This window comes from Dunckerocampus dactyliophorus, chromosome 17 (genome assembly GCF_027744805.1).
Source record: "Dunckerocampus dactyliophorus isolate RoL2022-P2 chromosome 17, RoL_Ddac_1.1, whole genome shotgun sequence".
Classification (NCBI taxonomy): domain Eukaryota; kingdom Metazoa; phylum Chordata; class Actinopteri; order Syngnathiformes; family Syngnathidae; genus Dunckerocampus; species Dunckerocampus dactyliophorus.
In genome coordinates, this window is record NC_072835.1 from 14,118,665 (window position 1) to 14,132,841 (window position 14,177).

Consider the following 14,177-nt stretch of genomic DNA (forward strand, 5'->3'; position numbering starts at 1 on the left):
TGCTTTGCTATTTTATTCTAATTTACGACAATTCTAAAATGTTTTTAAAATGAATATCCTCTGATATATTTCAGCTATTTTCATTCAGACAAAATGAAAAAAAATGAAAGGTGCAAAATCTCCACTGGATTTCTTCAGGGTTAATGGAATCCAATAATAAAAGAGCTGCATCAAAATAATGACATTGGTTATCAGAGTGACATTTAATTTTTATTTGGATATGGCTTTTTATTAAATCACTCCTCTGTAGTTGGTACATTCACAATGTAGGGGCAACATAAGCAGACAAATGTTACAGTTCAGAAAAGGACGCGACCAAGGAAACGAACAAGGACGCAAGGACGAGTACCCTCGAAAAGTGTTTGGTCGCGGCCGATCTTTGTTCAACAGTAGGCAAGGCAGATGGGCAGAGTTGTTGCTCTTTGCCAGCCATAGACAGCCAAGTCAGTCGCCCCAAATTATTTTACTGCGGTGTTTGCGTCTCTCGTTGACTCGACAAGGATGTCGAAGCGAGTGCGAAGCAAAGAGGTCTGCGCTGACTGCAGTGCTCCGGGTAATAATAATATTGATGATCTCAGACAAGCTAGCATTAGCTGTTCGAGCTAACGTGCTAGCTACCCGAACACAACACTAACGAGTTATAGTAGTTTATCTGTGCTAATGCTAATGGATTATTTGTTACGGAATGGGGTCTACATGCTTCTCTTGTGGTCAAAACGTGTTCGTAGTAGTGTTTTTGTGTGTAGGAGATGACATGCACCTTTCTGCGTATTTATTTATTTACACGGTGTGTTATCATAATTCATGGGTTAGCTGGTGAGGACCAATGATAACAGTTGTTACTAATAGGTCACTGACGTTTTGTTTGCAGATATCTTATAGGGAAACAAACCAAAATGTTACCATACCTGCCCTTTGCGTATGAATGTAGTAAGCTGCTCACTATGTATTTTTATATGACAGTTGTGATTGTTTGTGTTTTCGAGAACCTCGCTGGGCTTCTGTCAACAGAGGTGTGTTGATCTGTGATGAGTGCTGCAGCATCCATCGAGGTCTGGGACGACACAGCTCTCAAGTCAGGCATCTAACCCACTCAGCGTGGCCCCCCTCCCAGTTTCAGGTGACTTGAATTTGGCCACCCAGCGTCACACAACATTCTATTCATGCATAATTAGACATTTCCCACAATGCTGTATAGATGGTGCAGACACTTTATGGCAATGGAGCCAATTCCATATGGGAGCACAGCCTTTTGGACCCCTCCTCATCCTCCTCCTCCTCAGTGAGTGGGAAACGCAAAGCCAACCCGCAGGACCGTGTTCAGTAAGTGTTTGTGTGTGCTGCACAATCTCAACCTTTCAGCTGGGGGAATATGACGCTTCATTCATAATTGTGGTGTTTTTGTTTTGGATGTGGAATGCTGCTCCCAGCAGCATCGTGTGGTTGCTCAAAGATTTCTAACTTATTTCACCAAATAAAGATTTTTAGTAGGGATGCTCAGCCATGAATCAATAACGGCCAATTTCTGTGAAAAAGCATGTGATCGGCATACGCTGCTAAATGCCTTTCAACGGCAATCACAAAAGCCGATCACCTCTGGTTATTAGTATTGCAGCCTGCGGCCTTTCACGATACTTGTGCGCAATGTAGTGTTTTGCGTCCCTCGCCCACTTTACAGTGCACCGGCGCGCCAAAGCCAAAACAAATACGTCTGGCCGTGTGGAACTTACCTGACATTCGTAAGAGTGATATAAAATGAAAAACATGCCACGAAAAATATTTTGCGGGGGTAGCACGTTAAAAATTTAATACGGCATTTGCAGAACAAACACGTGACAGAGTATGGTGAGATTGCGAGGCTCATAGTGTGATCATCAGTAAAACGGCAGCTCACGCAGCCAACCATGGACACTCGCCCGTATGTGCATGACAGTCAGAAGGTTAAGCAAAAAACCCGAAAAATAATTGAATCAATAGGACTAGATGACCAGCCTTTCTCAGCAGTGGAAGACACTGGGTTCGTCTACTGCTCCCTCACTTGAAGTCCACCTACGTGCTACTGGAAGTCCTGGTGGAGCTCCACCAATGTCTCGAGCTCACTTCCAAAGTCTCCCTCAAGAAGGCGTCTCACCCCTCTGTACGTTTCACGAGTGATATATGTTCTCTTGAAAAAGTAAGTCAAATATGTGTTTCTCTAAATTCAGGTCATTTTATGGTTCCTTTTTTCATATCATATAGCCAATAACAGGGGTGTAGCTAGGAATTCTGGGCCCCATGGGGGGAAAAAAAAGGGCACGTTTTTATTTTTACCTATTTTTTGGGCCCCATGGCAGTCAGCGGACCTTGGAATTGTCCTAACTTTTCCCCCTTATATGGCATCCCTGGCCAATGCAATACATTTACAATTAATCCATGTGCTCGGTATTGGCCGATTTCACTCACGGATGATTGATATCGGAATCGGCAGCATAAAACCCTGATCTGCGCATCCCTAGTTTTTAGCAGAACTGAATTTATCATTATGTTTTATGAAAATCTTGCGGGATCTTTTAAACTAAGATCAGATCAAGTCACCAAAAAGGTGACAAAATGTCGCAATAGCCACTCTAGATTCAACAGACAGAAGAGGAACCTTTTGCTCACAAATACTACTTAACACTAAAAGTGTTGAGAAGTGCTAAAAAATACTGTGTGGGAAAGTGGCTTTGCATGCTTATTTAATTAAGTGCAGAAAAGACCCTGCATCAATTTGGCGTTTATTTGGGAGAGGTAGACTTTACTCATGCAGTAATATTGCAAGTTATTTAAAACGGTGTGAAAGTCTCAACACATAACTGAACAGTACGGTATTTCCTTATATAGTGGCCAAGGACGTTTGGTTTCTGAACTACAGACAGGCATACATTAGAAGTAGGTCTTGCACAGATGTTACACGAAAATATTGCACACAGATACCTCATTTTCTCATATTGATGTTTGTTTACTTAATGGAAATGCAAATTTTGCCCATTGTTCACAATCCTTATGTGAGACATGAACACATGTCTTTGCTTTTTTATGTGCGTTCTAAATATTGAAAACAGCTAGCACGAGGCAGCAAATAATGCACGTAGATGGGATTCACCTATTCCGCCTGTAAAGCCCTGTATAAGTAAAACAAAGCAACAACGTTTTATACACATGCTGTGGCCATGTATTAACAGGCACATTCATGATAACATGTAATACACTATTTTGCCCTATTTTGACCATTTTAAGCATTACCGGAACTTCTTTCCTGGGCGCATTGATTTCACAGAGCCCATAGCAACGAACACGGACTGTTTCAGTTTGTTCTGTCTCCTGACACTCTACAAACTGCAAGATTGAGCATTATCATTGCTCGGTGGGTGTTTTTTATTTATCATGGTACACAGATACATACCGGGAGCAGTCAACTGTCAGCTCTGGTCCGTCACCTTTAAGACGTCCGTGTGAAACATAAACAACAATAACAATTCCCATTGACCGGCATAACTTAGTGGTATAAATGTGGAGCTTGCCAAACCAAACCATGCCGACAGAAATCGAGTGTTTCTGCTGCACTGAGTGGCACACAGTGTTGCTTATTGTCAATGTACCATCATGTATCTGGCGAGGATACTGCGCTAAGAGACTGCATCACAACGCACAAAGAATTGTTGCTCCAACAAACCCTGCAGTGGTAAAAAACTTTTTTCCACCCACCCAAAATCAACTGGAAAAGATGCCCCACACCAGCTGGACCAGACGGACAACTGTCCATCAAGTAACTCACGCTGATATTGATTGTGACACATGGAACACATAGTGCTAGCTATCACTGTTATATACCCTGTACAGTTCATCTAGCAGTGGCACTACACCAGAAAATGAGTTCCTCCGTGTTAGATACTACAATAGCAATGTTGCTATAGCTTGGTTAATATGCAGGTCACAAGCGTTTTGGTGTTTTTAGAAGACTTTATAGGTAAAAGAGGGGATTCTCAATTATGTCCATTCTTTGTCAAAAACAGCTAGCAGGAGGCGGCTATGTAGAACACACAGAAAAGAGAAAGATGTGTGTTCTTGTCCCGCATAATAAGGACTGTGGATGATGCAAAATTCCCCCCAAAATACTGTTTTGCTCTAACTGCACAAAATACCTATGGACATGAAATAGTTTTTCAATTTCCAGCTTGCCCTAGCATCTTATTTACCTACATGTGCCGCCTTGTACACAGCAACACTTGTTTCATTCAACTGTAAGCTTTACAGATGTCATGTCTGCTTATGCGGTAGTGACATCTATTAGGACACAAGGGTGGTGTCGGTCATAGTAAAGGTAAATCACGTATTTGAGGAATTCCTGAGTGCAAAATACATAAAAACACATGATCCTCAGGCATTCCCAAATGTTCGTTTAGAGCGTTTTTGCGACAGGAACTCGCACGGCGGACTAAAGAACAATTTGAGGAGCCCATGATCATGTTAGACCACAGAATGCATTTCTTCGAGTAAAAAAAGAGTGCCTAACTTTGTATTATTCTGCTTGTTAGATGGGTATAAATAATATTATAAAATGTATAACGTGTTTTATCTCATGCTCGTGTATATACGATGTAATATGATACGGTTGTTTGGCTCAAAATTGACCTTGCAAGCGGTGAATAAACCCTGTTTAACATGCATGCTGTGTTGTGTCCAGTCCCAATAAGACAGAGTTCATCAAGGCCAAATACCAGATGTTGGCGTTCGTCCATCGCATGCCTTGCCGGGAAGACGACAGCGTGACCGCCAAAGATCTTAGCAAGGTGAGATTTCCATCCCTCTATTCTTCATTTCTTCACTCTGTTAAATATTTCCACAAGGGTTAATTCACTTGCACCCACTTGGCTCTCTGTATGTGTGCAGCAACTGCATTCCAGTGTTCGCACAGGGAACCTGGAGACCTGCCTGAGGCTTTTATCTTTGGGAGCGCAGGCCAACTTCTTCCATCCAGTGCGTGGATAACAGAACCATTGCATTCCCTTTCATGTATCACATTTATAACAATAATAATAATAATAGTTTTTGGGGGGTTGGTCACAGGAGAAAGGAAACACCCCGTTGCACATAGCAGCCAAAGCGGGACAACTGTTACAAGCCGAGCTGTTGGCTGTTTATGGAGCTGATCCAGGAGCTCTGGACTCCAGTGGGAAGACACCTATTGATTATGCAAGGTAAAGCAAGGACTTTGCATAAGATTTCTTGTTATTTTGAAGCACACAGCCACATCTCTTGCCGTGTATAGTAGTCTCTTGTTTATCAAAGTTAAGTGGTTCCAGACCCGACCACAGTAAGTGAATTTCCGCGACATAGGATTCAATATTACTAAAGTGAATATATTCATAGTTAGAGCATAGAAACCTGTTTATGACTTTCACTATACAAGTTTTAATATTATTAGAGTCTTTGTTTACATCACATTACGCAGGCTACGGGATCACTGAACACGCCCGTACACCACGCCGCCGACCAGGCAACAAGCCGCAAGCTCCAGCCAAAAGCCCAGTCCCCAAAACCGGGCTGGAGATACTAGTACACCGGCTACCCTCACCGGACCGCGCCGAGTGAGACAAGTGCAGAAGGGTCGAGCGAGAAGGAGAGAGGGAGTGACAGAGCGCAGCGATGTGCTTGAGCGCACAAAAGTAGTTGTTGCACGCTAATATGACTCAAAATCTGCCTTTGCTACCTCAAAATGAAGGCACAAGTATAATCCCATAGACGTGCACCTCCAAAAAAATCTGTTGTAACACAATGACCAGTCTCTCTCTCCTCACCACCGCTCGCCCAAGACACTGAGCCAACAAGCCGAGTTGTAATTTCGCTCATAGAGCCCTCGCCACAAGCCTGACCCACAAAGTAAGGGCTCATTTGTCATTGCATCACTGCAGAAACAAAATAACATTAAAAAAAACAGCAAAAATGGTAAAAAATAGAGCAAAAGGCATAATGAGAAAAAGCTGAAATGTTGAATAATAACACAAACGTTTGTATTTAAAAACAAAGCTTTAAATATCTGTCACCTTTTACTTTAGTGTCTACAAAATCCAAGTAAACATTTCTACAAAATAAATAAATATAAAATTGTATATATAATTTAAATATATTGTATATGGGCTCAAAAAGGTTGGTCACTACTGTTTTAGATGCAGGCCGATATAATCCGATCCGATTCTCATTTTTTTGCTGATAGAGAGCCCTAATTATTATAGAGGCACAGCTGAACGTAGTTGTACATCACCTGTTTCTGGTGAATAACTGGTAAGTGAAGTCATTAAAATGATTCCAGTAGAAAATAACTATTGTCTTGCTCACCATCAACGACCCACACACAGGATGTGAGCATATCCCTTGGAGGAAAAAACAAAGCAGATGTGCATGCTATTTATATATCACATGGATAGTCTTGCCTTCCACCTCACGCAGGCGTAAGGTGAAAACATAAATATTTTAGAAACTGAAACTGAATAAAAACAGCGCCTATGACATGAAGCATGCCGAGCTGTGCAACACAATGAACACAAGATGATAATGTCACGTCTGACTAATTCCATTCGAGTGAAGCATAATTGAGTGGGCCAGAATGCTAGCTGAAGCATCAAGTTTAGTCAGGATAGCACATAATGCTTCCATACAAGCAATGTAAGTATTACTGAATGGCTTCATGGTATTTAAAAAATCTGAATCATCTGATTGGCATTCATGCTCATGTGTCCTACTTGACGCGTGACTTTATATTGCAGGCAAGCTGGGCATCAGGAACTGGCCGAGCGCCTAGTGGAGATCCAATATGAACTTACTGACCGCCTAACATTTTACCTTTGTGGACGAAGACCAGGTAAGGAGGCGGAGTGACGTACAATACTTCCTGCCTCTTCCTTTTTTGTCCTCAAAATTAATTCAGAATATTGATCACAGATCACAGGTTTGGGCAGCACTTCATCATTCCTCAAATGGCAGACAGGTAATAGGTTATGTTTTGTTTCTACCACTTTTTTTTATTGGATTTAGTTAAAAATGAAAAGCATTGTATATTATACTAACTGCAATCATTTGTTAAATGCTGCCTTGTCATGCTTAAAGGAATAAGTAAGTATTCATCATGTCTTTGCAATTGTTAGACTGTTTCTTTTGTGTTGGAAATTAATTTCCATGATGTTTTTCCCCCTCCAAAGCAGTCTAGACTTGTCCGAATTTGCAAAAGCTGCAAAGAAGAAGCTCCAGTCTGTAAGCCCCTAACCCCTTTTTTTACTTGATGTTTTTGCTTGATTGTACAAAATTTCTCAGTTTGCTTTGTTCTCTTCCAGCTAAGTAATCATCAGTTTGAAGAACTTGCCATGGATGTTTATGATGAAGTCGACAGGCGGGAAACAGACGCAGGTAGGTGGTGTTTCACTGACGGCGTACATCCTCACTTTGGTGCAGTGAAACCACGTGCGTTGCAGTGTGTTAATGAACCATAAAACTTAAAGAAAATGCGCCAGGAGCGAGGCGCAGTGCCATTGTGAGCATTCACAAGCACAACCTTTTGAAAATGCACCATCACTCTTTTCGTCAGGGTGTCATTATCAATGTGGAGCTGCCTCACTGAGTGGACCTTGGACCTTGAATGCAGCACTTGTCCACATCTTCCAAGTTATTGAAATGCAATTCATGCTCCCCTCCCACTCTGATATGGCTCCCTGTGGCCTACTCCTTCCTGATTCCTGAAATCAAATTGTAGCTGAATTGTTATTGTTTTGACATCCTTGGCATGATGCAGGAGGGGTCAAAGCAGATTTGGTTTGCCATATTTTGCGTAAACCTTGTTGTTATGACCTGTTGCATTGGTATTTAATGTGTTGTTTTTTTCAGTGTGTTTGGCCACGCAGAACCACAGCACACTTGTGACAGACAGCACAGTTGTGCCTTTCCTGCCGGTCAACCCTGAGTACTCCTCGACCAGAAACCAAGCAAGTCCTTCCACCTGTTTTAACCCTCTGTTTGTATTCACTTGAATTGTTTTTATTAACCTATTGTATTTAAATGACTTCCTCTCTAAAGGGTCGTCAGAAGTTGGCGAGGTTTAGCGCTCATGAATTTGCTACCTTGGTCATTGATATTCTAACAGATGCCAAACGTCGACAGTGGGGGAATGCCTGCGAAAGTCCTAAAGGTAAAAATATTCTTACAGTTGGGGCCACCCCCATGCTATGAAAAACACAATTTTCTGCTTACCCCGGACTCTTTACTCTCTCAACGTAGGAATGAAAAATCTATTCATTTTGCCTTTGAAAACAACCGAAGTTAAATTAGCAGATTAGAAAAAGATAGTCTTCTTTATTGTGCCTTACACTTTGAAAACTAGAGTTTTACAGCATTTCTCGAAACTTTACAGTAAATGCCATGGGGCAACTACCATAACATGCAAACTAGTCGAGACTGAATCAACAACACCCCTCTGGTTGCAGCCAAGTAGTGCGCTCAACTTTGCCTCAGATTTTACAAGATGCTATAATCAACAGTTTCATGCAATAGAAGTACTAAATGACCAGTTAGTTGTTTATCATGCCCATGACTACTTTTCAAAGAAAGGGTAAAGTTAATAATTCCAGTTTTCTAAAGAAGACGGACCTAAGTTAGTATTTAGACTTTTTCAGTGGACTCGTGGTGTTCTGCCTACAGAGAGTGTGGAGCTGATCCTGCAGGGAACCAACAGTCGCCACAATAGTGACAGCCAGGGCAACGACCAGCCCGACTACGACAGCGTGGCCTCGGATGAAGATCCAGCCCAAGAGGCCACCTGTGGGAACAACTGCACAGATGGAAGAACCAAGGTTGTTATGACTTATTTTTTTTGTATTTGAACATGTCCAGTGAATTCTGTGGTCTTCGCTGCAGAGCTCGGAGTCGTCTGACATGTCCGATGGCCCGATCACGGTGCAAGAATTCATGGAAGTGAAGAGCGCCCTTACAGCGTCGGAAGCCAAAATACAGCAGCTGCTGAAAGTCAACTGTCACCTGAGTGAGGAGCTGCGAGTGATGCAGGGCAAGGTTAGTCAAGCAAGTCCTCCGCTACTGTCTCTCTTCACCCTTGGACATGAATCCTTTTATGTTGACATCAAGTCTGTTTCAGTGAATAAGACATTGTCTCATTTCCTGTGTTACACTGCTCACAGAGACACCCAACAGCCCCGTTTCCTTTTTCTCTTGGCCGCGATAGCTCACTTAACTGCCCCCTGCTGGTTAATGTAGCCACCACCATGCTGAAACTGACTTCTGGGTCATCCTTCTTTTTGACTTGCATTCATTTATATAATAACAAACTACATATAATTCATGAACCAGATCTGATCAAGCTATATTTCACACTACCTTAAGTTCACATTGTATGCACTGTGTATGTAAATAAGTTCCAGTGCTGATGTGTTATCTAATTTAGGCTGAATTTGTCTCTTAACTGAGGGCCATTCTACTTCTAAAATGTAGAAACAACCCCCCTAAGCAACAACAGAATAGCTTAAAGTAGAGGAACTACATTTTCTTGAGGCTCAGCTGTATTCTGCTGCATTATTGATGTCCTCGAGGTAAAACCTGTTTTTGTGTTCCTCAGCTGACCTCCCTGCAAACTGAAAATACAACCCTGCGATGGCAGGCCCCCAGCGGACAACAGCACGCCCAGGGGCTTGTCTCTCGACGCCAGACCCGCGGAGGTCGGGCCATGTCTATGTATGAGACCGGCTCCGCCCCCAGGCAGTATCCCCACCGCGACGAAAACACCAGGCGTGAGGACGGAGTTGTCTTACAGCCCTTCCCGGCCAACGTAAGCACACCTGGGACATTGTGGCTCCCGCTCGGCTGTTGATGTGACACAGTGATGATGCCTGGCTTGGAGCTGGTGTCGTTTATTTCTGTTAGAGTGGTTGTTCATTCATCGCATCTCATTAGTTTGCTCGACTTGACCCTTTTCTAGATTGGGAGGGGTCCTTTGGGAACGGCCGCTTCCTCCCTCCCATCCTTCCCCTCTTCCCCGTCCTGGTCGTGGGATGAGAGATCTCGAAGGGTTAAGTACTGGTCTACCCCTCCTGTGGTCCGCAGGGGATTTTGAAAGCCACCCTTGACTTGTGTCTTTTTACAAGCAGCTCTGTTGGCTGCACATGCCACTATTCTTCTCTTATGGCTCTGACCAACCTTTGGCTTTCCACTTTAATCTAGACACAGGGTCCAATTTCTTTGAACGAAAGGTCCAATTGCAGTGTACTTCAAGAACACTCACAATTTATGCCATCTTTGCATCTACTAATTGCATCCTCTGCATCTTGCCTTAAATACTTGCTTTTTGTGTCTTTTACAATGCATGTTGCTGATTTCAGCTGCGTAAGCACTTGGTCCGATTGACTGTTTGGTCATAGTACGGTGTCTCTGCAGGGTTGCAGTTTGGAGGGACAGGGCACCATGCTCAACTGCGACATTGCACCCAACCACTCTGAAGCAATGAAGACTGGGTAAGACATGTCTTGGAAAGTAACATTTTAATATTCTTAACAGACAGTAACAGCATTTCCCCCAGGTCCCTTCTGGCTTCTGAGGCAGAGGAGGGTGAGCTGGAGGGTGAGGAAGAGCCCACCCTGCCGTGCACGGAGGATGTCATCTGCAAGACTGAGCAGATCACCAAGAACATTCAGGAGCTTCTGAGGGCCGCCCAGGAGACCAAACATGAAAGGTTAGCGCATGCATTATTGTTGTTACAGAATAATCTTCACAAATGAGGGTTACAGATTAATTGAACAAGATGATTTTCATCCCTCTGAGTGATGCTGAAAAGGGGTGATGCCTTCCAGATGTTTATGTTGAACCCTCCACAGTGCTGTTGTGTGATTGCCACCGTTTGCATTTCACCCTCCTTTCACACTTGTGTGCCACATTTCTAGCCCTGCCGTGCATTCAATGTGTCCGGAAGCATTTTCAACGCTTGGAGAAGTGGTAGTGTTCCACAGGACTGCAGTTGATTGCATCAAGGACTCATATTATAGTAGTTTTCGGGAATTTTTACTAAATGGTCAATGTATTGGAAGTGTGTTGTCCAAAATCTAGCCTTAATGTTGAAATTTTAAAGGTTTAAAAGTGCTTTTAGTAACCCCACTAGGAACACGCTGTTTTGTGTCTGTAGCTTTAATGCTAAGGGTGGCCCAATCAGTTATTAGGTTTAAGGGGCTATCACTTTTTCACACAGGACCATGTAGGTTTGGATTTTTTTGTACCTTAATAATAAGTTTAATTTAAAAACAGTATTTTGTGTTCAGTTGTGTTGTCATTGACTAATATTTGAATTTGTTTGATCTGAAACATTTAAGTGTGACAAACATGCAAAAAAATAAGAAAGCAGGAAGGGGGCAAACACTTTTTCACACCACTGTATTGATAAACATAATTCAAAAGGCACTTTTGCATAATGGGCGACCTTTATTCGCCATTTATCTCCATGTCTCGCCAGCTTTCTGCCATGTGCAGAGAAGATCTGTGTGGCTGTGAAGGAGATGGCTGCTCTGTTTCCCAAGGTAACACAACTCCTACGCCACCCCCGTAACAATAGGATATGTTGGGTAAACAAACAGTTGAGAATGTGCCGACATGTCTGCTCTGCTTATTGCATTACTTTTGCTCTTCATTGGATTACCTTGTTTACATTCACACGCGCCACCATGAGAGGTTATTTATGGACGTTGCCTTGGCGACCCCACCCACCTCCTCCACTTCCTTGCAGAGACCGTCCTCTGAGACCGTGCGCGGCTCCCTCTTCCTGCTCACCTCCAGCGCCGGCCGGCTGCATGGTGAGTGTCATGGCCCGTGCCCCGCCGACGTCCAGCTGGTCACGCAGCAGGTCATCCAGTGCGCCTACGACATCGCCAAAGCTGCCAAGCAACTCGTCACCGTGACCACCAAAGAAAACAACAATTAGCAGCTAGAATTCCCCCTCTCCCCCAAAAATAATATCACATGAGGTAAACCTCTACTTCAATCATTACACGTCCTCGACACATACATTCCTTTTAGCTTGCAGCATTTAACAAACGGACGCTTTATTTATTATTATTTACTTCATGACTGATGTCATCTTACCTCACAAAGAGATTTAATCCACATATTTTTAAAGGTGCAATGTAGTATCTTGTGTAAAGCAATTAAAATAGCAAGTAGTTGAGCCATTAACAAACATTGTACCATCCCCCTTTTAGTGCTATTCAATAGGTGCAACCACAGTATTTCTTCAGTGTGTGTTTAGTATGAAAGTCTATTGTAGGAGCAGCGTCACTGCATCAATCACACACAACTGCAAAAAGGGTGCTACATTGCGGTTTTGGGAGGTATAACCCAGGTAGGGTAGGACCCTGTCTTACAAAACAGATAGGCTATGTTACCATCGCAACAGTCAGATATCCCAGTGTTTTTTTTGTTTTGTTTATTTTAATGCATACGTTGCTAGTGCTGTCCGTCTGCACTCTGTCCAAGATGTGCTTCTGAGTAATGTGTCAGTGATATTGGTACAGCCATACTTGTGTGAATATGTGTGTATTGCCTGTGTGTGAGTGTGTGCAGATGTCCTCAGTGGCTCATGTGAAATCCATTTAAACATTATGCAAGTGTGTATGGAAAAAAAGTGTATATCAATGTAATTCTTTTATCAAAATAATCCAAATGCTATTCTATTTATGTACATGGTCTCATACCTCCTGGAGGGAAGAAAACCTCAACCAGTGTTTGTTTTTGTAAGCTTTTGTTTGTGATGCTCCTCGCCAATTGATGTGAGTGGCCACCTTTTTTTTTTTTATCATCATCAAAGTTAAAACGTTCCCCTCAATCAACTTGGATCTCATTTTCCAGCCTGATCCGTTTCACCGGTGGTGGTGGAAAAAGTAACAGAATACCTCAGGCCACACGGAGCCCAGTGAAGTCAGTGCAAGTTAAGGTTACATTTTAGCCAATAAAAGAAATGCTTTCAAGCGTTACAACTTAACAGCTAAAAAAAATGTTAGCTGTTAATTTAAAAAATGCCAACTACTTTCTAGCATGCATTCTGCTTTCTTTCTTTTTTTAATGTGTGCTGAAACTTGGAGTATTTATTCCAAGGTGGGAGAAATGTGACATGGTATGTACAATGCAGAGTATACTGAACAATCAATGAATAAAAATGTATTTAGTATGTTTGATTCAGCTACTGTGATGGAAAGGCAGCAGGAACCCATTAACATGGAAGAAGCTTGAATTGGTGACGTTTTATTTGTAGTGGGAGAAAATTTCTATCACTATTATACATTATTGTAACACATATATATATATATATATATATATATATATATATATATATATATATATATATATTTTTTTTTTTTTTTACTGGATTTGTCATGTATTAAGATTTAGATTTATATATTAGATGTCTTAGAATTTAGAAGTTTTAATTTACTATTATGTAATTTTTTAATCTTTATTTTCATTATTTTTTTAAATATATGTTTTTAAACTAAAACTTTATTACAATATGCTTTATTTTATGGTGGGACTATAGTAAAACGTATTTACATTTTTATTACTACTATGTCATATTGTTTTAAATTTATTTTTAATTATTTTTTAACTATACTTTTTTTGTTACTATTTCATATTTTATCTTTATTTTCATTGGGTTTTTTTTTTTAAAATATTTAGATTATTTTAGTTGAGACTTTTATTATTCTTTGGACATTTTTTAATTGGAGCTATTATATGCGCTTACAATTACGTGGCCAAACTAATTAGAGAATATGTGTACACTAATGTTTGGAAAGTGAAAGTAGTAAGTGGTCCGTTGAAATGTTTTTTTTTTTTTTTTAAATGTAATATAGTTGTACCCAAGAAGGCAAATAGGTAAATGAATAATACATAATTAATATGATCACTTGCCGCAACATTAGTCGGTCACTGTTAGTATAATAATTATTGTGGTTGTATAGCATAATTATTATACTTACATTTATTTATTGTATGTTATTTTTGAGCACGCTAATAAAAATGACCGTGATTAGAAATGGCTTCAGGTGGGAGGGACCCCTGGTGGTGTGGTTGGCTAGCAGCCGGCTTAGGCTCCGCCCATCCGGAGACATTAGTTCCGTGTTCTC

General features: G+C 41.5%; 1 protein-coding gene across 3 annotated transcripts; it reads left to right on the forward strand.

Annotated features, from left to right (window-relative positions):
- The first annotated feature begins 364 nt into the window (after positions 1–364).
- On the forward strand, positions 365–12,880 carry git2b (G protein-coupled receptor kinase interacting ArfGAP 2b). 3 transcript variants are annotated; one of them, XM_054757831.1, is made up of 20 exons: positions 365–553; positions 987–1,120; positions 1,199–1,323; positions 4,706–4,811; positions 4,912–4,998; positions 5,089–5,219; positions 6,786–6,880; positions 6,961–7,006; positions 7,218–7,269; positions 7,350–7,422; positions 7,897–7,994; positions 8,086–8,197; positions 8,707–8,858; positions 8,923–9,075; positions 9,635–9,844; positions 9,995–10,084; positions 10,450–10,526; positions 10,592–10,744; positions 11,516–11,579; positions 11,786–12,880. In XM_054757831.1, the coding sequence occupies exons 1-20, from the start codon at positions 502–504 to the stop codon at positions 11,978–11,980; spliced, it is 2,205 nt and encodes a 734-aa protein (XP_054613806.1). In that variant the 5' UTR covers positions 365–501; the 3' UTR covers positions 11,981–12,880. The 3 variants fall into 3 exon arrangements, with proteins under 3 accessions (XP_054613806.1, XP_054613808.1, XP_054613809.1); XM_054757833.1 differs by having other exon boundaries at positions 7,221–7,269; XM_054757834.1 differs by lacking the exon at positions 9,995–10,084 and having other exon boundaries at positions 366–553.
- The last annotated feature ends 1,297 nt before the right edge of the window (positions 12,881–14,177 follow it).

Excerpts from the sequence above, each read along its gene's own strand:
- git2b (XM_054757831.1), top strand. The coding sequence starts at position 502 with ATGTCGAAGCGAGTGCGAAGCAAAGAGGTCTGCGCTGACTGCAGTGCT. Across the intron at positions 554-986 it reads CGCTGACTGCAGTGCTCCGG|AACCTCGCTGGGCTTCTGTC; the intron begins GTAATAATAATA and ends TGTGTTTTCGAG. Across the intron at positions 4,812-4,911 it reads CCGCCAAAGATCTTAGCAAG|CAACTGCATTCCAGTGTTCG; the intron begins GTGAGATTTCCA and ends GTATGTGTGCAG.